The sequence below is a fragment of the Equus przewalskii genome, chromosome 31 (genome assembly GCF_037783145.1).
Source record: "Equus przewalskii isolate Varuska chromosome 31, EquPr2, whole genome shotgun sequence".
Lineage (NCBI taxonomy): Eukaryota > Metazoa > Chordata > Mammalia > Perissodactyla > Equidae > Equus > Equus przewalskii.
The window spans coordinates 14,036,532-14,063,896 of NC_091861.1; the positions used below are offsets into that span (position 1 = coordinate 14,036,532).

General features: G+C 43.8%; 1 protein-coding gene across 3 annotated transcripts in view; it reads right to left on the reverse strand.

The window, feature by feature from the left end:
* Window positions 1-27,365, reverse strand: part of TGFB2 (transforming growth factor beta 2) — an 84,647-nt gene that overhangs the window by 21,088 nt on the left and 36,194 nt on the right. For all 3 annotated transcript variants that reach the window (XM_008509977.2, XM_008509971.2, XM_008509983.2), the window contains one exon: window positions 11,326-11,489. In XM_008509977.2, coding sequence (XP_008508199.1) covers window positions 11,326-11,489 — 164 coding nt within the window. The remainder of the gene's footprint in view (window positions 1-11,325; window positions 11,490-27,365) is intronic.

A 27,365-nucleotide genomic window follows, 5' to 3' on the forward strand; every position in this document is an offset into this window, starting at 1 on the left:
AGCCAAAAGGCCAGTATGGGGGAGCCACGAGTGATTGAAAGTCACAGCTAGGGGGGTGAGTAACAGCTCAGGGACAGCTTCATAATGCACAATAAGGACTTTGGCTCCTACGCAGAGTGACGTAAGACGCCACTGCAGGGCTCTGAACAGGGCATTTTGATCTGACCAACATCTTAGCAGGGATCACTCTAACCGCTATGTTGCAAACACCTCTAACGGGGCCAGGGCAGAAACAGTGAGACCAGCTCAGAGGCCATTGATTGTAAAGGCCCAAGCAAGAGACAAGAACCGCCTGGACAAGGGTAGTAGTGGCTGAGATCTGAGAAAAAGATGGATTTTGGATCTATCTTTTTTTTTAATGGAGATAACTGATTTATAATATTTTATAAATTTCAGGTGTACATCATTATATTTCACTTTCTGTATAGACTACATCCAACTGAACAGAACTGAGAGCTCAGAAATAAACCTACACATCTACGGAAAGCTAATTTTCAACAAGGGAGCCAAGAACATACAATGGAGAAAGGAAAGTCTCTTCAATAAATGGTGCTGGGAAAACTGGACAGCCACATGCAAAAGAATGAAAGTAGACCACTATTTTACACCATACACAAAACTTAACTCAAAATGGATTTAAGACTTGAATATAAGAAGACCTGAAACCACAAAAGTCCTAGAAGAAAACATAGGCAGTATGCTCTTTGACATCCGTCTTAGCAGTATCTTTTTCAATGTCTCCCCAGGCAAGGGAAATAAAAGAAAAAATAAACAAATGAGACTACATCAAACTAAAAAGCTTCTGCACAGCAAAGGAAAACAACAACAAAACGAAAAGACAACCTACCAATTGGGAGAAGATATTTTCTGATCATATATCTGATCAGGGGTTGATATCCAAACATATAAAGAACTCATATATCTCAACAAGAAAATAACAAGCAACCCAATTAAAAAATGGGCAGAGGATCTGAACAGCATTTTTTCAGACCTATCTTTTAAAAACTGCCATCACATAGAAAATCAACTTAATTACTTTTCATCTTCCTCTTCCCAAGAACTTTGGCAGACTTCAAAAATCAACACTACCTTTTAAAAATTCAGATTTGTCCAAATTGAAGAAATTCACAACTATATACTTATAGGTTCTATGCACAGCTCTAGAACAGAAGCTCCAAAAAATATTCCGGTCATTGCTGCTATCGGGAAATAAACATATATCCTCCTTTGGAACAATTTCCGCTCTGGTGGAAGTTATAGAAAAGTTAGCATATAGTTACAATATCAGAAAAATGAAACTTTATTAAAGTCAATCCAGGAAGCATGGATCAAGCCTGTTCGTGTGGTGGTGAATCAGGGAGAGGTAGCAATGGGGCAAAGAATGAGGTAAAAAGACACCCTCATTGGGGTTAGTCACTCTATAATCATTCTTCCAGAAAAAGCGAGACACGTCACAGTCCCCAGCCCGCCATGGCCACCCTTCGAGTTTTGATAAAGCAAACACACAGAGGCTAAAACCATAGCAGCTCTGCATCACTCTGCTCTGCTCCACTGATAAGAGGAAATGGGTCAGACGAGACCTCGTCCAACCAGAGGTGACTGACGTCATCACAGAGTAGTTTTATAATCACAAGCCAACTCTAGGGGAAATATAAACCATGTTCTAGATGACAAGCAAAACCTGATAATAATCCACTCCTTACGCATCCAACGTGCCAGACACTTTACATATGTGTTCTCCTCACAGTAACTCATTAGACAAGAACTGTTATCTCCATTTTATCATGAAAAACTGAGGCTCAGCAAGATGAGTGATTTGTGAGATCAGAAAGCTAATAAATAAAGAAGATGGAGGGTGAACCCAGGGCCAACTGGCTGCAAAGTTTCTCTTCTTTCCTGCTCTGAGCTGCTCATCAGCAACTGAATGAGACCACCGCAAGCAGAGTAAGTTGACACTATTACTTAAGGAGGCCCCGAAGCAAACTCCTGGGATGGCCTCCGAGAACCCAGACCCTAGCAACAGGAGCTAGGGTGAGTTTTCATTTTTTAAGAGATTTTGAGCAGATCTTAAATTTAAGAGACTGTTTCTTATAAAAATTCAAACTCAATCCTTTGGAAACTGTAACAATAGTAATAGCAACCATCAAGTAGAGCAATATTGTGCTAGGAATTTCCATGCACCCTCTCTACGCCTCACAAAATCTTTGCCAAATAGGTATTTTTATCCCCATTCTCCTGATGCAGAAATTGTCTCAGTGATCTGACTTCTTCAGACTCCCCAAAGGGGAAAAGCCACACCTTGAACCCATACTGGCCCAACTCCAAACCCTGCGTTCTTCCTACTAGTCTCGTCAAGTGGTCAAGAGCAGGGCCTCGGAGGGTAGACTGCCTGGGTTCAAATCCTGGCTCTGCCTCTTGCTAGCTGCATGGCCTGCGCAAGTTCCTTAACTTCTCCGTGCCTCAGTTTCCTCACTGGTATAACAAAGATAATGAAAGTATCTACCTCATAGGGTTATTAGAAGGATTAAATGAATCTATCTAAAGCACTTCAAATGGTGCCCAGCACACAGTAAGCACCATCTGTGTGAGCAATAATTATCAACACTGTTACTGAGTCATGTTGCAAAAAAGAACCTAGAGTTCTTAGTTACTATTGCACGATTGTTAACATTCTTTGCCTACAGTGAGGAAGGACTACCGTTCACACTACTTTTGGGGTCCCGTCTGCTCACAAAGTTAACAGGCTCTGGAGAATGCCAGAGCCTGATGCAAATGATCACGATCCAATGTCCTTAGGAGGTAAGCACGTCATTCGATCAGTTTGAAAAAAACCTGAGATATTAATAGCCTTGTGCAAACAAAGTGTTTATTATACCTCACGGCTTTTTCTAAAGTGGGTTACTATACTGTGCGTGTCTCCATCGTGGCGCCAGAGTTAGGATCAGTATTAAGGGGATTGTATGCTGTAAAATTCTGTACAACAGGGGCACAGTATAACTTTTTTTTTCAGTAGCACTTTTTGCAAGTCTAATTTAATAGACAGTCAGTTTTTTTGGCTGACCTCTTTATTTTACACACCCTTGGGCAACATGAGAATTGAAAGCTGAACTCTCTGTGTGTGTGTGTGTGCGTGTGTACATGTGCACACAGGCACATGCAGGTTTTGGGGTTAGGAAAAGGGGCAATTTCATTAACCCTCTTAGTGCTCTGCTCCCCACAATGATGGGAACCTCACTCTTCATTCTGAGTATTACTGTCCCTTAAGAAGCAGGCTTCGGCCATCGACCTTGAATTTTCACTGTAGGCCTTATGGGTGTGCACAGTTGAAAATCTTTTGCAGAGCTAATATATGTATATAAAATGGCCATTAAAAGTGGCTGGTGATTCACTCCTCCCTACGAAAATCGTAGTTTACTTATTTTTCTCCATAAGCATCAATTCACCCTTTCATCCTAAAATCTAAAAAATCATTTAATATTTACTATACAGCTTGAAGCCAAAACTAAAAGGATATCAATGACTTAGGATTTAGCCACTGTTTTGCATATCCTTGCAACTGATCTCTGAGATTTCATCACCTTTGACAAACTGGTTGTTGTCTAAATGCAAATTCAATGAGGCGTTCAAACCCAAATATTAAAGAAAGAGGTCAGAGAAAGCAGGAGGACAGATTTTATTTTACTCTCCTTCATCAAAGTTCTGCGAGAGTATTCTCTAGAGGTGGGAGCTCCCTTGTCAAGGCAGAGGTGACTTCAACTGAAGCCAGAGGCTCTCTCTACAAAAATGAATAGTGCCATCGATCCTCCTAAGGCCACAATCAGGAAATCAAAGGTTCCTTTGAAATCCACTGAGCTTATTTCACCTCAGCACATTCATCCTCTACTGATCAACAGGGACCCATCGGCAGACTGTATTCTACCAAGCTACCTGGTACCAACATTTGTGGCCTCACACCAGCCCCAGGTAAGAATTTCACATCTTTCTCCTGATGCTTCATGATGTATGAGCCGAGTGCATCACACTGCCTCTCAGTGAGTTATTTTTGCATAATTTTCTTAGTGGTCTGAAGCTAACAAATTAATCTTAAAAGTAACCTGGCATCTGCTTTCTCAGGTAACTCAGTACTGGGCTCTTCCTTTTGGAGGAATCAAAGGCTTTAGAAGTCAAACTAAGAGATGACAAGGAAGGAAGGGAACTAAGAGATGTTGATGGCCCATTCTCCTTCTGTCAGTTACATACGTTGTTTCATCTTACCCTCATAATAAACACCAAGTGAGTCAGAATTATTAAGAAAACGTAGGTCACGATGCCCACACCACTGAACACTACACCATGCTGTCTCATAAAAATTGTGAACACAGATGTCATCATCAAATCCCAGGATATTAGTGCACACACTGAAACACAAGGAAGGTAGTTCTAACATAAATAAAAGAAAACTTTGTGCATACTAATTAACCAAACTTGCTCCTATCTCAATCTGATGGATTCAGATATCCCTGCATAAATATTGTTGGGTTCAAAGGAATCTCTCTCTCTCTCTTTTGTTTTTTTTTTTTGGTGAGGAAGATTGGCCCTGAGCTAATATCTGCTGACAATCTTCCTGTTTTTTGCTTGAGGCAGATTGTCCCTTAGCTAACAGCCATGCCAATCTTCCTCTATTTTTCGTATGTGGGATGCCACCACAACATGGTTTGATGAGGGGTGTATTGGTCTGCATCTGGGGTCCAAACCCACGAACGCTGGGCTGCCAAAGCAGAGTACATGAACTTAACCACTACACCACCAGGCTGGCCCGAAAGAAATCTCTTGATTCTTGATTCAAGTAGATAGCCCTGCCCCTTGGAATTATGTGCCTGCCCATGCAAGGAGTCCAATCAAGATGGCAGGCTGCCCCCAAAGTCTCACAACTCCCTTTCTGGAAGGAATGAATTCTGGGGCCTTTCTCTGGATTCTCCAGATTTCGCTCTAAGAGTACCTTGCATATATCTCTATGAGTAGAAAGATTGTTCTGTTGAGATGCCACTTACACGTCTGTTTCTCTACCAGACACTGAGCAGCTAGAAGGTGGAGGCTGAGTCTGATTTATATGTTTGGCTGGCACTAATTATGGTGCTGACACCAGGAGGTGCTCACTCAGAGTTTGCTGTCTTCTACTCTACACAGAGGGTTTAATGTAGTGGATTAAAAACAGCTGCAACTTCTTTAACATTCCTCCCGTCAAGAGATGGGGTCTACTTCCCTTCCCTTTGAATCTGGGCTAGCCTACAGCTGATTTGATCAATAGAATAAGGTGCAACTGATAGTCTGCCAGTTCTGGGCTTAGTCTTTAAGAGGAATGGCAGCCTCTGCCTTGGACACTTGGCCCCTGAGTGTTATGTAAGAAGCTTGACTACTCTTCTGGGAAGACCACAGGGAAACACCCTGAGACTCCCTGGAGTGGACAAGGAGCTCAATGAATCCAGCCTACTATTCATCCCACCCAAGCCCCAGGCAGATGAGCAGTCATCAAAGGTCCTCCAGACCAGCCCAGTTGCCACCTGAATACCACCAAGTGACCCCAGTCAAAGCTACATGGAGTAGGAGAGCAACCCAGCCCTGCCCAAGTCTCTGATTCCCCAAATCATGACATGTAATAAAATGGTTATTTAAGGCCACAAAACTTTGGAGTAGGTTGTTATTCAGTGAATCAATCATCGAAACAGTTACAAAGGTACAAATCTTATTATCCTAGAGATGGTAAAGTTTCAAATGAGCAATAAGTATGAAAAGGGTGTGAGCTGGTAAGAGGAAGTCAGAAATATCTGAGAGCTCCAAGGTCCTCTGAGGTTAGCACATTCTAAACATAAGTATTCTTTGGTGGTCCTATGGGGCCGTGAGGTCATGGGTGCCCTTAATAAGTTATTAATTTCTCAGAGCTTCATTTCCTCACTGTAAAATTGAGGATTTACCCCACTCCAAGACGGTGGGTGTCCTTGCTCATGTTGGTGATATTTAGTTTGAAGATGATTCTCCTTTCCTCTTTTCTCCCTCTGATAACTCTGAGCATGATTTTAATCATAAACACAAGAGCAACTCAATCAAAGAAAGATGTATTCAATTTTGCAAATAGGCTGAGAGCTACACTAAATATTGTAGGTTCAGAGGCACTTCCAGAGCCCTGGAGCTGGTCTGAGCAGATTCCATAAAATCTGCCTTTGGCATAAGCATTAAAAACATGGTGAGGGTCATTCCTATTTGGAAAAAGCTCAAGTTTCATCTCTTTTTCCTCCTTTTTCCTTTCATCTATCAGAGGGCCTTATCCCTCTCATATTTCCTCCAATATTGATGTACATTTGAAGTCATACTGTGATCACACCAGTATACACTATACAGAGTCTGTTAACATAACAAAAGTCAGAGATAGCAGGAGAGCAGTAAGGTTTTGTTTTACTACCATTCATCAAAGTTCTGACAGTCTATTCTGTAGAAAGGGGAGGGTAGCAAGAACTCTGAGTTCTCTTGCCAAGCTAAACGCGACTTCCACAGAAGCTCGGGTGTCCTGACTCTCCCAGGCAGGGAAAATCAACAGATGCACAGCCCTGGACAAGACAAACTTGAACTCACTCACAGAAATGCTACCTTAGGTCCTTATAGCCTGGTATTCTGACTCTAGAAAGAGTATCTACATACATTTTAAAGGACAAAATGACCCCAAAAGCCTCAGATGCCTTAAATCTGTGATTCTCAATGAAGAATGGAGAATGATCACATATGAATCATGAGGAGAACTTTTTCAAACCACATCTGTGCAGAGGCAGTATTTTTCCTCTCCAGAGAGAATCAGAATCTCCAGGAAGGGGACCATGGTCAGTGCTTGTCAAAGCTCCCCCAGGCCTTTCATACTTAGGGGAATGTCTACACTCACATGTGAGCTTGCATACACATACACACACTCCCTACTTAAAATCAATGGCCTGGGGAATCCTAATAAATCATCCATACAACCACCTAAACATCCTGAGAACTTAGTCATAGTCATCCTACCTCCTCCAGGGAGTTGAAAGTCAACTGTGTGCCAAGTAATACAGTAATCAAACGGCATCCAGAGCCACCCCTGATGGCCTAGCTGTTAAAGTTCAGTGCGTTCCTCTTCAGTGGCCCAGGTTTGGTTCCCGGGCGCAGAATCATAGCACTCATCTGTGAGTAGCCATGCTGTGGTGGCGGCTCACACAGAAGACTAGAAGGACTTACAACTAGAATATAAAATTATGTACTGGGGCTTTGGGGAGGGGAAAAAAAAAGAGAGAGAGGGAGATTGGCAACAGATGTTAGCTCAGAGCAAATCTTTCTGAGAAAAAATAAATAAATGAAAACAAATTAAAAATTTAAAAAAAGAAAAGGGCATCCAAAACTCCAGAGGCAGTGTTCTTCTGAAGAGCTGAGATTTCCAAATAGCTGAAGAGCTGCCCATTTAAGTACCAAGCCTTTTTTCTTTTCCCAGCAATTTTGCATATAAAACTTCTAAAATTCATTGCATGGGTTCAGCTTCCTAAATATAATTTAGCCTCGCCTTCACAATTCAAGGCTCTTGTCACAAGCATCAATTTCTGTACTGAGGCTAGAAGAGGGAGTTTATTACTGAAGACTACAAGGACCTACAAATGGCAGCTGAAGGCAAGTGGAAAGTTGGGGAACCACAAGTCAACATGGGACTCCAAATAAAGAGGCCACAAGCAGATGTCAGAAGGGTAGTAAGGAGAAAAAGAGTGACTTGACTATAAACAGGCTAAGATTTAGGAGAATGGTCCCTAATACGTGTTGCATTCTGTGACTTGGTTTTCGGGCCTAGCACCACTGTGGTGCAGGGGCCAAAATCTCAAGTCTAACAGGACATCTGCTGCTCTCAGACTGTCTTCCTCCAACCCTCCTCTTCCAATTCAGTGCTTCTAATTTCTTGTGGCCCTGGAGATAACCAAGCTAGTCAGAAGTGGATAAAGGGCCAAAGGCTGCCTTTCTGGTAAGTCAGCTGTGTGTGTGCGTTGTGTGTTCTGTTAGGGTGGTGAGGGATCTCTTTGACTTACTTCCTGGACCTTGGCTGGGTTTCAGGAGGTTAGATTGCTGCCTAGCTGAGCTCCAGATAGATAAGGAGTTGTTAGTCTTCCTTATTTTCCCTCTAAAACTACCTCCTTCCGGATTCCTGTGTTCAGTGACAGTGAACAAGCCCAAGCTCATTTTCTTCATACTTTAAGCTTCTATCTTGGGCAGTGTCTTTTCCAACGTGAGGACTCTAATCTGTGTAGATATTGTTTCTCCTGTCATGGGGCAGCTGGCGCTGCAGTAACCTCGGAGAAGGGACACGCCCACTAAGAACTCACTACGGTCCTCTAAATTACCAGCCTTCAGGAACACATCCTTCCCCCAGAAATGACACAGCCTCTGGGAGAAGGCAAGTCATCAGTAGTCCTGCTATCAGAGGCCACTCCTCAGAGCATAAGGTCAGGCCAAAGAACAACAGTGATGTGGTGGCTGACATTACAGGCAACAAAAACTAAGAGACTTTGCCTTCCGTGTGCTGAAGTCATAGAATTGAAACAGGGCCAAGAAGGACAATCAGTGATGCTGTCATCTGTACAGAGAGACATGTAAGAGTGATTTAATTGAAAAAGAAGTAAAGAGGGGAGATGTAATCATGTTTTTGCTTTTGCTTTTTTAAAATCATCTTGCAATCTATCTGGTTACCTTCAATCCAACTTCTTTTTCAAAGAAACCAGTCTTTGCTTTCCCTCCAAGTAACACTCCACCCTCTGGACGGCCTAGTTTCTCTTATTTTTCTTCGATTCTGGCTGATACTGAGGCAAAGAGCAAGAGATTGATTGGCTATGAACAGCATGGTACATGATGAGGAAAGGGTGCTTGGGAGTGAGAGCTGGAGTGGTGTTCCAGCCCTGCCACCTCCTAGCTGTGTGACCCTGGCCAAGTGCCTTAATTTCTGTATGCTTCAGCATCTTTCTCAGCAAAATGGAGAAAGAATACAGTAGTGGAAAGAATATTTCAAATTGGTGACAGTGGTCCAAAGGTATAAACTGCCAGTTGTACGGTGAATAAGCCCTAGGGATGTCATGTACAGCATCGTGACTATAGTTAACAACAGTGTATTGTAGATTTGAAAGCTGCTGGGAGAGTAGATCTTAAAAGTTCTCATCACTAGAAAAAAAACTGTAGGGGCCAGTCCAGTGCATAGTGCTTAAGTTTGTATGCTCCGCTTCAGCGGCCAGGGATTCACTGGTTAGGATCCCGGGTGGAGACCTGCACACCACTCATCAAGATATGCCGTGGCAGCATCCCACATAGAAGAACTAGAAGGACTTACAACTAGGATATACAACTCTGTACTAGGGCTTTGGGGAGAAAAAAAAAAAAAGAGGAAGATTGGCAACAGATGTTAGCTCAAGGCCAATCTTCCTCGCTAAAAAAAGCATATCTTTAAAAAAACAAGTGTAACTATGTGAGGTGATGGATGTTAATTAAACTTGTGGTAATCATTTCACAATATAAATATACATCAAATCTTTATATTGTACATCTTAAACTAATACAATGTTATGTGCCAATTATATCTCAATAAATATGAGGAGGAAAAGGATACCTCAGCATACAAACTTCACAATACAGCTGTGAGTATTAACTGAAATAATACTTAGGAAGTGCTGAACAGAAGGTCTCCACACAGGAAGCCAACTGTCTGACGCTCTCCTGGATGACGGAGAGCAATGGCCAGCCTGTCAGCCTCTGCACTGCCCTCAGGGTGCTCCCAAAACGCACTTTAAGATTTGAAGGTCCCTCAGGAGAGGTCATTGAGGACTCATTTTAATAAGTAAGAATTATTTTTCACAAATACACATATAAACTAGTCTTTGAAAATTGTTTTAAAAACGTTAAACGTATTCTCTGAGCTCTCACATACAACAGTTATTTGTATAGTAATTCTCCATTTTCATAATAAGAGGTTCCTGTATACAGAGGTTAATTGATTTCTTTCCCTCCAGTAAGTCCACTCTTTAGTTGTATTGTCATACACACCTACTTAACACTGTGGCTCTTGGGGTCTGTTCTTAATCTTCTTTTGTCTCCCTCTACACACTCTCCCCAGGGGCCAACCTTCTCCTCAATCTCTCCTCACCTCCAGGCACTGAGCGCCATCCATCTGGTGCCCTCAACAGGCCCCTTCAATACTCTGTCTTTGCATAGGCTGCTCCTTCTGCCAAGAGTGACCATCCCTCATCCTGCTTTAACAGACACTTCTCAAGGCCCCATTCAAATGTCAACCCTTTAGGGAAATCTTTCCAGCTCTGCCCTCTATGCTTGCACACACTGTTCATACGACACTACAATGCATGTACAGGTCCGCCTCCCTCCCCACACTCAGGGCTTTTAGAGCAGTACTTGACTGTGCGTAAGAATCACTAGAGATCGCGTTCCACATAAGACGTTCAAAGACGCATGAAGATCCTGGAGATCTTGAAGGTGCATAAGAATCACCTGGAGATCGTCTGATGGAGACACCTGATGCGTCTGGGATGGGGCCTAAGATTCTGCATTTCTCACAGCTCTTAGGTGATGCTGATGCTACTGCCCTTAGACTCCACTTCAGTAACAGGCTTTTAAGAACATCTTTGAAATCTCAATAACTTGGGACTTCATCATCATCATCACCATTCACACGGCAGCCCAGCAACTGTACTTAGGATGATGAGAGAGATGTCAGTGCTGCCTGAAATAATGGAGGACAGAGGTGGACAGAGGATGTGGGTGTGTGTGTGTGAAGTAAGGGATGTGGCCTGGAGAGAGCAGGTAGACTCAGACAGGAAAAGAAGACAGGTTCGTGAAGAGGCGGGAGGTAGCAAATAGAGAAAGAAAAAACAGTGAAAGGGAGAGAAGACAATAGGAAGAAAGAAAAGGAGAAAAGGTGGGCCACAAGATGAGAAAAGCAAGGTCAGCTGACTTCTCTTCTTAGCATGGAATTGGGCCTACATCATCTGACTTTCCAGAATCGGGGGTGGATTTCAGGACTAAAGCCCTCCCAAGGGTGTGTACTTCAGCCATTGATGCCACTTAAGAAGTGTGCTCAGAGCTTCACAATTTCATTCTAAAGGTTCTTCCTTCCTTCCTGAGTGAGTGAGAAATGAGTGGTCATTGTAGGAGTAATAACAAATGAGGGCCTATATCATGATCATGAACATACAGAATGCTTTCTATCAGTTTAGGAAATCTAAGACAGTAGAAAGTCTTTTATCCTAAGATTTCAAACTGATTTCCTGTTAAAACAACCCAAACAAAAGTTACCTGATACAATTCAATCCGTTGTTCGGGCACTCTGGCTTTGGGGTTCTGTAAACGAAAGACTCTGAACTCTGCTTTCACCAAATTGGAAGCATTCTTCTCCATCGCTGAGACGTCAAATCGGACAATTCTGAAGTAGGGTCTGTAGAAAGTAGGCGGGATGGCATCTGTAAAAAGTTAGGGCAATCATTGAAAATGATAAAATCCATTGTTCTCTCAAAAAAGACCATGCAGCATGAGATAGTCTCAAGAAACCATAAGGGAAATGTCTACAGAATGATTTCATTTCCAATGCCCAATTTAACACCATTATCTATTTAACCAGAAAAAGAAACAAACATGTGCATTTGGTTACAGAGGTAGCAGATTAAGAGAGATTAACAAACCACTTCCAACTCCATTTGAGGGCAAGCAGTTAACTCTATCCTTTGAAAAGTTGACAGGGGGGTGGAAAACTCTAGATGGTTATGAATTGGAACAAGCTCATGAGGATCGATGGCTGGAGAGAGCTGATGGGCTTGCACACACTTTAATCAGATGTGCCAAGAAAACAGCTCCTAATGGCAAGCAGTGTGCCCATGATTTTTTTTCCTTGAAACGTTGGCATCCAAATACTCTACTCTATCCAGGTTCATGTATTGTAGCTTTTTTGGCCTTGACATTTTGGATTTTCACACACATATGACCAAACACACCCTGTAATCAAGTTAGGGTGAGGGGATTTGAATAAAAAAAACTATAGCCACACACAAGCTACACCAGGTCCAGTCTTAAGATTCTATTCAGGATAATGTCCATTGGTAGGAGGAAATCCTGGCTAATGAAGAGAAAGAATCAGCCCAAATTCCTTCAGTTCTGAGCCATGTAAAATTCAGAGATGCAGACAGTACACAACAATTTCACGCTCACGGGTTGTTAGAGTTTATAATCTGCCATTGCCTTTCAATATGCAATTTATTCTACACCAAAACCAAAGCAGGTCCTAATTCTACCCCCGGGCTTCATATACAACCCCCATTTATTGAGCACCTACACCCGGCAGGCCACTTGTTACAGGTATATTTCTACAATTCTCTTCCACAGTCTCCTGCAAGCTTACTTTCATAATTCCAGAATGCTCCCTCCAACCCTGGTGGCACCATTACTTTCTACCCTCTCCTCAATTATGTAGCTTCATTACCACATAATCATTGTTTATGGCTCTTTGCAAATGTTTTTATTACTTCTGAATTATGTTTGTTTATTTTGTTTGCCCCCAGGAAATTTTAAGATTTTTGAGGGTGGAGACCATACTTGCCAGGTCTTTCTTTTTCCCCACATCCCTAGGACAGGGCTCTGTGCACATGGAGTTCACCAAATATCCACTGTTTGCATAGCTGGTCATCAATGGGAGTCTTGAAAGACTCAGGCATCTGGCTATTGGCAAGACTAACTTATTAAATAAATGAGCCATCTTGCCGATCTTAAAATAGAAATAAATACCTTTCATGATTTCTTGGGAAATCCACGCCCTGACGATTGCACTGAAAAAAAGGCTAGGAACACACCAAGATTTCCTCATCATCAGAGTTCTGCACTTTCATCCCCCATAAGGACGTTCCCCGGTCCCTTTTTCCACGTCCTGTGACTCTCTGAAAGCAGCTCATGGGGACACGGTGAATTCCAAGCCACACTCTGCCCCATGACCGCTCATAAACCACCGTTATGAATTGAGGCCTTGTAGCTCGTGACCCAGAAGCCTCAGAAACAAACAAACAAACAAACAAAAAAACCCCAAAAATCTAAAGCATCCAGGGTTCAGAGAAAAGAAAGTATTTATGCAGATACGGTGATGGCCCGCTGCGTGGCTACTTGAAGGAGCTGGTGGACAGTTTTCAGGCGGGCCAACCTTCATACAAGCAGAAAGGTTTTTGGAGCCCCCTAGCACGGCAATTTAAAACCGTAGCTGCTGAGAAAAAAATCGATCTTTCTCTCCTCCGGAACATGCCCACCCCAGGTGACTGGACGGGCTGGTACTAGCCTGATCAGCTCAGCTGAAATCAGGCTGGATGCCCAGGCGGAGAAGCCTGGGCAAAGCTGGGACCAGACTCTCTGGCTCTGAGCCCTCTAGTTTGGCCAGAACCTTCCACAGGCCTAGTGGCTGCATTCATCTTTGCATGGCCTCCCCCTCAGACAGCAGAAGCTTCAAACACGATTTGAAAGAGCATCCTGAGAGGGCAAAGCTAATTCAGTGTGTTTCCTGTCATTAGGAAGAGTAAACATCTCGTTGATTTTTCCCCTTCCCCTCCAGTGGAACCGCCATAGGCCTGTTCTACATCCACAAACACCCATCTTTCACACCCACCCGCCCCAATCTTATCGTTCCATCAAGTTTGTAAATAAGTGCTCTTGAGATTTATTTTTATTCTCTTTTGTGTTTATTAAACTTAGAACAATTTTTTTCCCTTTCTGGTCTTCTGCCCATACACACTCTTTCTTTTTATGGCCGCTTCGGACCACGAGGTCAATTTTGTTTCCACTTCTTCTAAGCAAATCGTCCAATGATCCTGTCCTAGGCTTTCGAGCTTTGAAGGGGCGCTTGCAAATATTTACAGGAGTAGCTCGATAGTTAAGTGCAGTTCTGCTCTGCTCCCTATACGTTGGCAAACAGCCCTCCTCCCCTCTGGCCATTATAACCATTTCAGCTGTTTATATTTCAACTGTCTGATAACACAAATCCACACTTTTTGGTTCTTGTTTTATAAGTAGAAGCAGTTAATGCATGAGCAGCCCCCATCAGCAGCTCTGCTTTGGTCTTCTAACCACAGTGAAGTGGCCAGGCCAGGAGGAACAGCAGCCTTCCCCAACCCCCTGCTCCAGCCCACAGCAGCGGGAGCTTGCTCCATAAAGACCATTGACCAAGAACTGACTACAACTTCCAAGGGTTGGTCCCAGCTGTCCTCTGCTGTCATCTGCTATGGGTCACCAGCCCCCTGCCTGGCTGAGGAACTTGAGCAACTTGCCAAATGTTTCTGCATTTGGGAAAAAAAAAATCACAGCAAATTGCTCTGGCCTAGTCTGTGATCCTGCCCTTACCTCATAAAAGCTTTTGGATGAACCATGTAGGAAGATCTGAGAGTGGCCCATCTATACCCAGCTGGACACGGCAGGCTGGCGCCCTGGGCTCAGGGTACCAGGGAGCCAGGGTAGGTCTTTAATGGCTTGTGCAGTACTGATCCACCCACTTAGCTTTGGAGGGATGGAGCTTTTTCCTCTGCCCTCTCCAAGAACCCGTTTTCCCCTTTGGAATGGGAGTTCTCTCTAAAGTCCTCTGTAATTCCAACCCCAGTTCCTATCCCATCGCCAGGTGGTCAGGTTCTTGTGCTTGACCTTTGCCAACTTACCCACACTCACACCCTGGCTGGCTCCTTCCTCTCCATTTCTGACCCAGTTTTTTTGGTTCAACCCGATCGATTTTCCCTGAACCCTTTGGACATCTGACTACCAGGCCGGTTCTGCTCCTCCTCCCACGCTCTCTCATGTGCCTTCCTCTCAGGCAAAATGCTGCACACAGGAGATTCCAGAACATCAAGTGAGCGCTGTTCCTCTCACTTCAACCGTGGCCACATGTCCCTGCTGAATCAAACTTTGGGGAATGGACAGATGGAAAAAAATGAGGAAATCTAACTAGTTTTTAATTTACCAAGTAACAGTGTACAGAAAGCCTAGTTACAGCACTTACTCACAAGCTATTTTATTAGCATTATATGTTGACTTGGTATCTGTTCCAAATAATTTATTAGCTCATTGCCTATTGTCTTCTCCCTCTGTAAATACCTTGAGCTCAGGAATCTTTACTTACAGTTGTGTAGTTCTCCGCAGCCCAGGGCTGGCTTCACGGGCCTGTGACCAGTGCAGATGCACGGGGTCCCCATGCTCAGATAAGCCTTACACTTGAGTTTCATGCTCTACCGTCACCATTTTGAAATCCTTAATCATTTCATTTTTGAATGTAGGCTCTGTAAGTGAAGTCTGATGAGACAATGGAGCATGCCCAGGGGGCGTGGAGATTTGGGGCATGTGCTGTCCTATTTCCATGAGCTATTGGCCTCCCTAGGATTGGTTCTCACGCCCTACCCCTTGCCCTCTGGTGCCCCCAGCCTCACCTGGCAGAGTCAGATCAGACACACACACCTGAACCATCTCAGGGCAGGGCATAGCTGTTCCCACCTGCATCTGGCAGTGCCACAGTGCATTCAGAGGGCAACTCAGTAGGAGCATGCCTCTCACCCACTCTTGATCCAGGTACCAGGCACATCCTAGTGCAGAGGGTGCAATCCTATGGGTTGGAGTGACGGTCCTATGGGAAGAGAGATGCCAGGTTCAACATGACATCAGTCCAGTGGCTGGTGGCAGGGGGAACCCAGGACCTAGTTGACTGCACACTTCAAGTTATAGGGCAGGGCCCTAGATGTCTGTGAGAGTCTGCTCCTACTCTGGGAGTATCCCCATACCCAGAGGAACGCGACATCAAAGAGCACATCAAAAACAGCATGACAGGTCGAGAGAGAGACAGAAACCACGGAACAAAGGGAAAAGCTTTATATTTTAGAATCTTCAACAGTACATTTTTCTTGCTTTTTGAACAAGAAGCCCCACATTTTCATTTTGGAAAAGGGTCCCACAAATTCTGTAGTTAGCAGTCACATACAGCTATAGGATTTTAAGGCTATCTGAATTTTAATCCCAAATCAACCAGTCCTAGCTATGTGGCAAGAGGAACATTATTATGGTCTTCTGAGGTTGTTTCTTCATCTATACAATGAGGTTAATAATTTCCTACCTCATATGTATTGAATTGTGTTGTCAGGACTACATATGCAAGCAGACGGAAAGCTCGAGCACTGGGTCCAGCACAAATTTCCCCTGAGAAAGGTCCCTTCCTTGTCTCCCTTCCCATCCTGCAACAATGCTGCCAAGTGGTCCTTGGACCCTCCTCGAGTGTCCCCAGGGAGAGAGAACTCTCTTATTGCCTAACTTAATTAGAAGAGGAGAGGAAAAGGCGCAGGAGCAGCTAAGTGTACTGGGGCAGTTTATAAAGGACTCTATATACTCGGATTCCTCCCCCTGCAGAGAGGAATTACAGTCACCAACGTTCTCACAGACTCCCCACCACCATCCTGTAATATTACACCTGTTTTACTAAATTCTGGCCACCAGAAAGGGCGATAAGAGAATCCTATCTTCCCACCAAATATCTCTGCATCAAGCAATTCCACCTTCCGCTACGATGCTCCTAGTAGGACAACTTAAAAAAAATGAAAACGAAGGAAAGGTCTTATAACACCACCAATATGAGAGGAGCCCTAACAGAGAGTGTGGACTTGGAGCCTGGAAGAAATCCTGCAAGGATGTCCAGAGCTCAGCCTTTAGGAAGGCAATGCGTCAACCATCTACTTGTTGTTTATTCCCTCCTAGGTTGCTTACACCACAAAACTGGCAGAAAAAATGGTGCAGGACCGACACTGGAATTTTGGGTCAAGGATCTCCGGGTATTTGTTGTCTTTGCTAAAGCAGTGGTTCTCAAGGTGTGGTCCTAGACCCACAACATCTGCCTCACCTGGGAACCTGTGACAGCCACGAACTATCCAGTGGAAGCTGATGCCCCATTGAAGGATGAGAACCACTGTGCTAAAAGGTACTAGTTGACTCCTAGCTGGTGAGACTAGTGCTATTTAACAGAACAAGCAGATTAGCAGAAGCCAGGGAATAAGAAGAAAGAGACCTTAGCTTCTAACAGCAGTTTTCTTGGAGGCAGCACTGACCAGAACCACCAAGGGAAACCGGGCTCTGGTCTCAGTGTTCTTGAGGGATTTCCAGGATAAGCCAGGTCAGCAGTTGAAAGTGAAAGGCAGAAGGTGTGGGTAGGAAAGGGCTGGTTAGAGGCCAGGGGGTTGTGTTTGTCTTCCTGCCTGAGGCACTCACCCTGTACCTGAACTTTGAGTCCAAGCTAGTCTCCCTTCTAGGGGAAAAGTTGCAAGAGGCTCACAGGGCAGTCCAGACTCCCATAGATGAGCACGGATGTATGGATCCTATACAGCAGGGTTTCTCAAAGGGTGGGCATGGGGTAGGGCCCCATGGTCTGCATTTTAACAAACTCTCCTTGGGTGAGTCTTATGTGCCCCAAGTTTTAGAACCACTGACATAAACCGTGGAAGAAAAGAAATCCACAAGGATGGAAAGACAAAGAGCATCTATGATAGACTTTTTAATTAATTAATTAATTAATTTTTATTTATTTATTTATTTATTGGTGATGACAATCAGCCCTGAGCTAATATCTGTTGCCAATCGTCCTCTTTTTTTGCTGAGGAAAATCAGACCTGAGCTAGCATCTGTGCCCATCTTCCTCCACTTTGTATATGGGATGCCACCAGAGCACAGTTGATAAGTGGTGCATAGGTCCGCGCCCAGGATCCAAAGCCACAACCCTGGGTTGCCCAAGCAGAGCACGTGAAATTAACCACTATGCCACCAGGCCGGCCCCAGACTTTTTCATTTTTTGAAAGCACTCGTCACCTTATAACATACTATACAACTGACTTATTTACTTAGTCTACTGTTTATTATTATCTGTCTTTTACTGCTAGAATGTCAACTCCATAAAGGGATCTATGTCTGTCTTGTTCAATAAAGTATCCAAAGGATCTAGGAAAGGACACAAACATAGTAGCAGCTCAATAAATATTTTTGAATAATTAATAAAAAAAAGAGAAGCATCTAAACTTTTGATCAGGCATTACACACAGAAAAAAGTGTAAGATGAAGAAATCGCAGCAACACGAGAGCTCTGAGGCTCTTACAATGGAAAAATAAAATTCCTCTGTGATTTGCACTAATTATCTACCTTGATTGTACATTTCAAACTCACAAACTTTGAAAATACTGATGCCTGGGAACCAGCCCCTGAAGTCGGTTTAACTGGACTGAGGTGGACTTTCCTTAGCTCCTCAGATGATTCTCATGCACAGGCAGGACGGAGAACCCCTCACGGAAAGAAAGCTTGAAGAAGAGACAACTTAGAGGCATCAAACCCCTTAAGAGATTCCAAATATTTCAGGGGCTTGCATAAGGAAAGTCCTTACTTTCCATAGAGTCAGGGAGTCATATTTTGGCTCAATATATAAAGAATTTTCCAATAATTTAGAAGAGTTAAAAAAAAAGAAGGAATGCACTGTCCTTCAAGGTGGGGGTTGGGAGTTGTCACCTCATTGGAAGAATTCATGTAGTTGGGAGATGCACCTTGTCCCAAAAGATGCAGCGGGGTGTCCTGAATCTGGTGGCGGGTTGAGTTAGATGGCCACTCACATCACTTGCAGCTCTGCCATTACATCAATGTCATTTTGATGCTCTCCACGGATGGAGCCTCCCAAAATTGCTTTTCTCCCCTAAATCCTAGGTTAGATGATTGTCACTCACCAGCCACATCAGAATCACCTGGGGGACTTACTAATATTCTTATTAACCGGCTCCATTCCACACCTACTGGGCGACTTCCCAGGAGATTCTGTTTTACACTCAGGTTTACTCACTTCTGCCCTAGACTAGGGTGTAACCACAATAACCTTGGCTAGGCTTCCCTTCCCACTACTCAGAGTCATGAACTAGCTAGGGATGATATAAAATATGTCCATCCCACCATGCCCACCCCAAAAAGAACAGCCTGGTCTCACTGTAGACTCAGAATTCTACTTCATGACCCCTCCCGTTTTATAAGCACTTTCTATACTTCCTTTCTGCAAAAGTGTTTTTTATCCTCCTTTCAAAGATCAAGAAGTTAAGAGCAAAGGAAGTGAAATAGTTTTTAGCTAAGGTCAAGGTGAGGCTGGCCCAGCAATCAAAAGCTCTGGCTTATCTCTAATGTCCTGCCTTCTGCAGGAGCCCCCAGAATCAGAGGCATTAACACCACTCCAGACAGAAGAACCAACATCTACCCTGGAGCATTGTTGCAAAAATGGGCACAAAGAAGTGGCCGTTCCTCAACTGGAGATCTGCTTGACCTTGCAATAAAGCTCAAGAACGTTAACGCAAGGCCCAGTATCTTCACTGATGCTCCTTAAAAGAACAGACCTGATTTGGAAATCTGGGGGGTTGCTCAGTGTGAAAGTTCCCCCATAAGAGGCATCTTGCTAATACCAGTATTGCCCAGGATCCTTTGGACCCCCTTCTGACATACCTAGTGCCCCCAACTCCAGTGGCATCCACTGGCTCTTATCCCCAAGCTCCTCGAATGAACAGAACAAACTCTTCATCCCCCTTCCAAAAATGACTGCACGTTTCCTGTAGCTCTATAGTAACTGGCATGAACTTTTGACAGCCTTAATGAGAGCACTGGTCTCTCATTCTTGACATCCCCAGCTTTAAGGGAAGTAGTTTGGGGTTCATTAGACATCCCTCAGTGTGCAGCAAGACAAGTAACCCACCAAATGGTTGGAGGGCAGTCAACTAGCTTCTATTTGTGTGTGCGCAGACACCGCCAGCAAGAAACCAAGACAATTGTGTTTTGGGGTTTTCTGAAATTTGTCTTGGCACACTGGATATGGATTTTATTTCACTACCACATCCCAAACACTGCTGACATTCAAGTCACAGCAATTTAACACAAAATGACTGAGGAATAAACAGCGCATCAGCAGTGGGTTCTGATTTTCTCTCCGGCCATCCCTTCTATTAAATGTAACCCAGCACCAGAGCATCTGCAATTTTAAGTGGGAGTCTCCAAGAGGGGGATGGTGTCAAACTTGACATGCTGTTGGCAAGTGTGAGTCTAATTGTGTCAGCATCAGCTTATGTGACTCGGCCTTCGTCTAACTGCTATTTGAGACTGTGCATACTGTCAGCATGAGTGTTTGGGCCTCTTCTTACACGGGGCAAAAAAAAGTAAAATAACAGTGGTGCTGGCCCAAGGTGGTTGGTTTTCTTGAACTGTGACACACGAGATTTCTAGTTTCTACTCCAAAGTTTCCATCACGCTCATAAAACCCCACCTACAGGGAGATACCTATTTCATTTCAATTCCGCTACGTTTCTCACCATGCTCTGGACTGTGCAGGAGAATTGTGTAGGGTGTACTGGATTTTAGCAGTAAAATCTTTGGTTGCAGAAAGAGGCAGGCCGACTATTGCTGCTAAGAGGCCAATGGCTAACCTAGAGGAGGGTCAGAGACAACAAGCATGGAGGAGAGCGCCTGGACCCACTTTCATGGGCAAGTGGACAACGAATGTGACATATCCCTTTGAACAGTCTCACAGTGGCAGGCTATCTTCATGGTTGGAACAGACAATTGAAGCTCTCTTCTCTGCCATCATCTCATTCTTTAAAGCACATAAAACTCTCTTGATTTTTTTTTCTTTTTCTTTCTCCCTTCTTATCCTCTCTCCTTTTTCTCCATTTTCTTTCTCTCCTCTTTTTCTTTTTTCACTTCAATCTGTGCTTTTTTTCTCTATAATATCCAGGGGGCAAAGTAGCCATGATTCTGGTCCACTAATGATGTTTAAAGAGGTCAATGATCCCACGACACTGATATCCATACAATTATTCTAGAATTCAGCAATGACTCCCAACAAGGTCAACAGAAAGAAGGCAATATGCGTTGATTCCATTAACAAATTAAACTTGGAAATTTAGGATCTCATCCTTAATCTCTTAACGGATTAGAAGCACACTTTATTTTTAGTGTCTCTTTACAGATTGAGAAACTGAGGAGTAAAATCTTTCCAAGATTACACCAAACATTGCCAAAATAAGGATTAAAATGCACAACCTTGGACATTCTTGCTCATCCCTGCAAAGAGAGCACTCTTATCCCAGAACAAACAAACCTCAGCATTCTCCTTTCCAGAAACTACTGCATTTGCCCTGCAGCTCTGTAATGATTGGGGTGGACTTCTGACATGCTTAATGGGTGGAGTGGCTCCTTACTAGCCTGAAAATCTTTCTCTAATCTTTCTAAAATTATAGCAGTGATGCATACAACGGCCAATGCGTGTCTTGTATTGTGAGCTTTTCTCTACAGTTTTTGTAAGCTTCTTGCTTGTGGCCTAATTTCTTTGCAAGGCAATCACCTAATTACTTGAAGGCACTGTGCTGAGTTATTGCTCTGCCATAAAGCTAAGCTAATAAGCAGCAGGGCACACCCTGCTGGGATTGCAAGCTACTTACCAACTTAACCAAGTGGCATGGGCTATTATTACTAACGTTATTAAATTCATGACTTGAGAATGAGTAGATATGAAAAGGAATACATGGTCTGGATTATCCAGTTTGAGAGAAGGAATGCACATACAGTCAATGAAACTCTTCATTGCACTTAGAAATGAGATCCCAGACAGGGATTGCCTGGTACCTATTAGGTGCTCTCTCAGTGTTATTCGTATTTAATTCCTTTTACTGAAGTTCTCTCTGCAACAAGACAAGACAGGACAGTCTCTCCCAGAAGTCTCTCAGTGACAGGGAACTCAGAGCTTAAGTAGATGGCCCACTCCACTCCCTGACAGTTCCAACTGGACAAGAGTTTGTCCCTATCTTGGACTCAGATCTGCTTATCTATCCAATGGGTCCAGTTAGGCCACACAAGATGATTTGTTCCCTTTCCACTTGACCCTACTTAGAAAAATTTGAGCCAGTTCTCATGTCCCCCACCCCCAGCTCTTCTCTTTTCTAAGCAAACATTCCTAGTTCCTTTCATTATTTTTCATGAAAGCAATTTAGATTTTGTGGATGTTCTCCTCTTTGCTCCAATCTCAAAATTGGACTCTTCGATCTGAACATAATTCCCAAGGTGCAGTAGAATAGAACTATAACTTTCCTTATTGTGGAATTTACACTTTTATTAATATATCCCAACAGGGAATTGTTCTCCCTCTCTTTTTTAACTTTTGCAATCATATCATATTTTCCATGTGTTTTGAATGCATAATAAATTACAAGTCTTCGGTCTTTTCCACACAAACTATTTTAAAGATATCATTATCCAATGTTTTATAGCCTGAGGCTTTTTTTGTATAAATTTTATAATATATCCTTATCCAATGTGTACATATTTGACTTAATTCCTCATTTCAAATATGCTGAGATGGATTTGAATTCCAATTTGGTAAACTTGTGCATTCATTTATAAATGATATTGCAGAGGACAAAGTCAGAAAGATCCCTAGTGTCTATTTCATTCAATGCCTTAGATTTACAGATCATGAACAAAGTTTCTATGATTTGTTTAGGTGAATACAGACCTGAATCCATACTAGAACTTCTTCCTTCTGAGGTGCCTTCACTACACCAGGCACCACCACTGTGCTGCTGGTCTCCAGGGGGGCACAGCCAAGACTACAGGAAGGGGGCCCCTGGAGCTGGACACTCACACACTACTGCCACAATGAGGTTTCTGTTTGCCCAGTGGCACATCTTCTTCAAGGTGGGCCAGCACGCTACTGTTTCCTATTGAGAATCACCAAGAAAAATGGCCAAAGGGACAGGGCTGAGGAAGATTCCAGAACCCACCTCACCTCACCTCAGAATGCTCAATCTCTATTAATCAACACTCTGAGGGTTAGTTTCCAAATATGCTTCCTTTAAGAGCTGAATGGAAGGTCTAATTTTTCTTCGTGGTGAACACTAGCCCCGAATCTTGAATATAAAGATGGTAGAGAGTAAGAACTGCTTGGAAGGAATTTTTAGTTATCAGATATCCTTATGAGCACTTCAGTAGATGGCCATTCAGTACCTCACAAAGAATATTCGAGTTTCAAAAGACGGTGCTTTCTTAGGGTTGGTAGATGTAGTTATTAAGGGCGTGTACTCTTCCCCATCCTGTTTGTACTGGCAACACAGCTATGGGCAATTAAGATATGGGAACATAAAGGAATTATAGGAATCCAGATGAACCATGGCATGAATGAGTTCTGGAATGGAGCCGCGGGTGTTATGCTTGTTTTAAGAAATTGTGTTTGGGTGCTAAGCAGCTTTCTGTTCAAGACTGGGCCTCCATTTGTGAGAGGAAAAAACCCAACAGTCTTTAAAGTAAGAATCTCCACTGCAGAACTAGATCACAGCTAAGTACTTTTTTAAATGTTTGAGTATGTGTTATTTCTATTTAATTATCTGAGAGCAAGTCATACAGTTCTGCTTCAATCTTGTGATTTTGGTGTAGAGTATAAAATGTGCAAATGTACAAATTTTAATCTGCTCTTAGGGACACTGGGAGCAAAAACTGACTAACCAATAGCAGCTAGGACATCCAAAGGGTGACTCCCACCAGTTCTAATTTACTGTATAGCCCAGCAAAGATGGAAGGCACTGTAATTTTGAGAATGGAAGGAAAATTCTAAGAAAAATGAGTTCCTACTCTTTAGGGAAGCTTACGCTCTCTTACAGCTCTCTCTATTTTCCTTAGAAGAATTCAGAAGTCTTTCTGACAGGGGTCAAAACTCAGGTGGTTTCTGAAGCTTTCCCTGCTCTCTTTTCTCACAGATGGTTGTGCGGATGGGAGGGGACAAGTGCCTTTATTTAGGCCCAAGTCAACGGCTTTCCTCCACTTTTTGCTTTTTTTTTTGAGGAAGATTAGCCCTGAGCTAACATCTGCTGCCAATCCTCCTCTTTTTGCTGAGGAAGACTGGCCCTGAGCTAACATTCACGCCCATCTTCTTCTACTTTATATGTGGGACGCCTGCCACAGCATGGCTTGACAAGCGGTGCACAGGTCCGCACCCGGGATCCGAACCGGCGAACCCTGGGCCATCAAAGCGGACCATGTGAACTTAACCACTGCACTACCAGGCCAGCCTCACTCTTCCACTTCTTAAAAAGCATTTACTAAATCCCCTTTAAAGAGGAGCTCTTTGAATAAAGCCAGGGCTTCTTATCCGTGTGATGGTTAGAGCAAATAGAATCCCCAGGCACCAGAGTGGCATATACACACACTTAACCAGAATAAAAGAAGGAGAAAACTATGCTACAGAGATGGAAATTGACTCAAAGCCGGCACAGGTCATCCCTACCTATCACCCCAAAGTCAGAGGAATAACTTTTACCACGTCAGGGCTTGTGCACTATGTCATTGAAGACATCCATTTCTTGTCATATTACATTGGTTTCATTAGACTATTATTTTCATTGAGATATAATTGACATATAATATTATATTAGTTTCAAGCGTCTCTCTTTTTAAAGGATGGACAACATAGCTGAAAGATTTCCCTGTGTCAGAAAAGGGAGAAGATAGCCAGCTCCATAATCTCATCTGAGTAAATTAATTTCACTTTTGAGTGTGTGAGTGAATGAAAGGCCACCATGGAAAGATACACACATAGTACAACAGAGCACCTCACGATGTGGTCTGGGTACACTCCTGTCAGAGTAGCTCTGACCAGGGACACTTGGTGACTCCTCTCAGTTCTGTCCAGTGCCCTTCAACACCCCGAGGATTCACTCTAGCAGGAGCGATTGTGTCACTGCGCAGCTGTAGTGCTGAATGAGGGATCGCTGAGGGTCAGGAAGACGTCAGCTCACACCTACTTCACCTCATTGGCGAGCTCCCCTGTAGACTCTCCTAACCACACTGCACATTGGACCAGCACTGGGAGCACTGGCACTGGGAGAATCTGCAGTGGGAGGACCGGCACTGGGAGCATTGACTCTGACAGCACTGGCACTGGCACTGGAAGGATCTGTACTGCGAGGATTGGTACTGGGAGGATTGGCATTGGGACAATTGGCACTGAGAGAACTGGCACTGGGAGGACTGGCACTGGGAGCACTGACCCTGGGAGCGCCAGCTCTATATAGGGGAGGCTTTGTAAGTTTCACAAGGACAGCAGCTAAATCTGTCATCTTCCCACTCTTGTGTCCTGGCTCCAGACCCAGGACAGGGCCTCCTAGCACATAATAGGTGCCCAATAAATATCACAAAACAAAAGGAAATAAATGCTTTGCTCAACAGCTAAGTCACATGGTAACGATGAATCTTAGTCACAGTCCCTTACACCTTCATAGGACTTCATGCTTCACAACGCACGTTCACACATTATTTCATCTGAACCTGATGATAACCCGGTAAACTAGGTACTGTTATCCTCATTACACTGTTGAGGAAACCACAATTCCCAGGCCAAATGGTGTTGTTTCAGTGATTCTCAGGGCTTTTAGGGCTAATCCAAGGCCCATCTTCTGACGTCAGGCTCAGGAATCACCTCCCCTGTAAGATATAAATCAGCCGTGGAACAGCACAATCCTCATCGTGCGCACTCTAAGGTGAAGGCAAAGTGGGCCGAGATGGCTTTTGAGACCGTCGTGGCATTCCAACTTGAAGAGATGCAGCAACATTAAAATAAACACTCTTGTCTTTCAACTGGCTCTGACGCTCTGGTGAGAGCAGTTTTCTCTTCCTTGTTATTGTGAACAGCTATTTCTAGTGCCAAGAACAGAAGCATTTTCCTAAAATGCACAGCAGCCTGAGGGTGACAGTACCTACAAGGGACCAGGAAGGATGGAGAAAGTGATTTATGTGTAGGCAGCCACCTCAGGGATCATGACATACAGTGACCTTTTCCGTAACTGTACTTTGGGAATGACGTAAAGATAAGAGAGAGAAGCAGGGAGAGTGCCAGGTTCTTCGCAGTTCAGCAGGAGGGGTAAGACGTCTTTGGAACAATCTGCTCCTTCTCCCTTGGTGGGTGGGGGGAGACTGGACCATAGACAGTGGCAGCAGTGGGCATAGCAAAGACTCAGAGATGCTTCTGACCATCAGCCTCAATGACAAAATCATTTTTTGGTGTTCAAAGAGAGTCTGCAATTGCCCAGGAGTTTCTAGCACTTTAAAAATTTCCCTCTGGAGTGGGGAACCAGCTGTGACCCCTCTTCCCCCATGATGGCCTCACAGAGGCCATTATGCCTTGGACAGTCAATAGATGCAGCCCAAACACAGATGGACTTTTACAAACTCCAGCTGATCCCTTTCCTTCCTTTTTTTGAAACCAACTGACTGTACATTACTCTTTTTTATTGTAGGAAGGAAGCTGGAGGGTTCAAAGAGGGAAATATGCCTTTACCAAAGTTCTACTATAATTAGCACTATATCTAACCTCATGCCCATTGCTCTGTGAGGGCACAGGGTCCTCTACCTACAGCTTCTAGTCTTGCAAAGGACACAGATGCAAGCTTTCGCTATTGGTGGACCTTCCAGGCTGCATTCATTTCTGTGAAGAATAACACTGATGGGGAGGGTAATAAGGCTGGTGGACACAGAGACAAGAACCTCACGGCATGTTCAGCACCTTAAAATATCTCAGAGAAGGATCCCAGAGTCCTAAAAGCACTTTCTGAGTCTAATATATATATAAAGACAGTCACCACAGCATCAGTCCTATTTCTCCAGCTTTCAATCCGATGATCTTTCCTGGCAAGTCTAGTGTGAGTAAAAGCAAGTGAGAAGGTCAAGTGGGAATGGGTCTTGGACAGTGGCCATTTAGGCTGTGAAGGGATGTAAAGTGCACAATAGGGAAGAGCTTCTCAGAAGCGAGCATGAAGAGGATGGCGAGGTACGATTTGTCTGTAGATCTCAGGACGGGGCATCAGCAGCCTCTCCAGGCCTCAGTTCCCTTACGTATAAAAGAATGCCGGGCTTGGACTAGACTCTTCCATCTAAGGTTGGGAGGTCACTGCCTATCCTTGAGCTTCTGGGGCCTCAAGGTTAGAAAGCACTAACTGCTATAGCTTAGCGCACCTTTTCCACCAATATTGGCATCATGGTATTACACAAGCCCACCTCCATTCTCAGCCAGCCTTTCCTCTCTCTTAACCTCCAACCAGTGAAAAGTCTTGAAAACTTCCAAATATCTCAAGGGACTACTTCGTGGCATGTGTTGCTTTGTACCCTGTGACTCCAACCTACCCTTCCAGCTTCATAGGCACACTGCCACCTCCCTTTCCCACCCGTCCCTGCTACACGGGACTCTGCCCCACCCCCTAAGTGCACCATATTACTTCCAATCTCCAACCTTGCCAAGCCC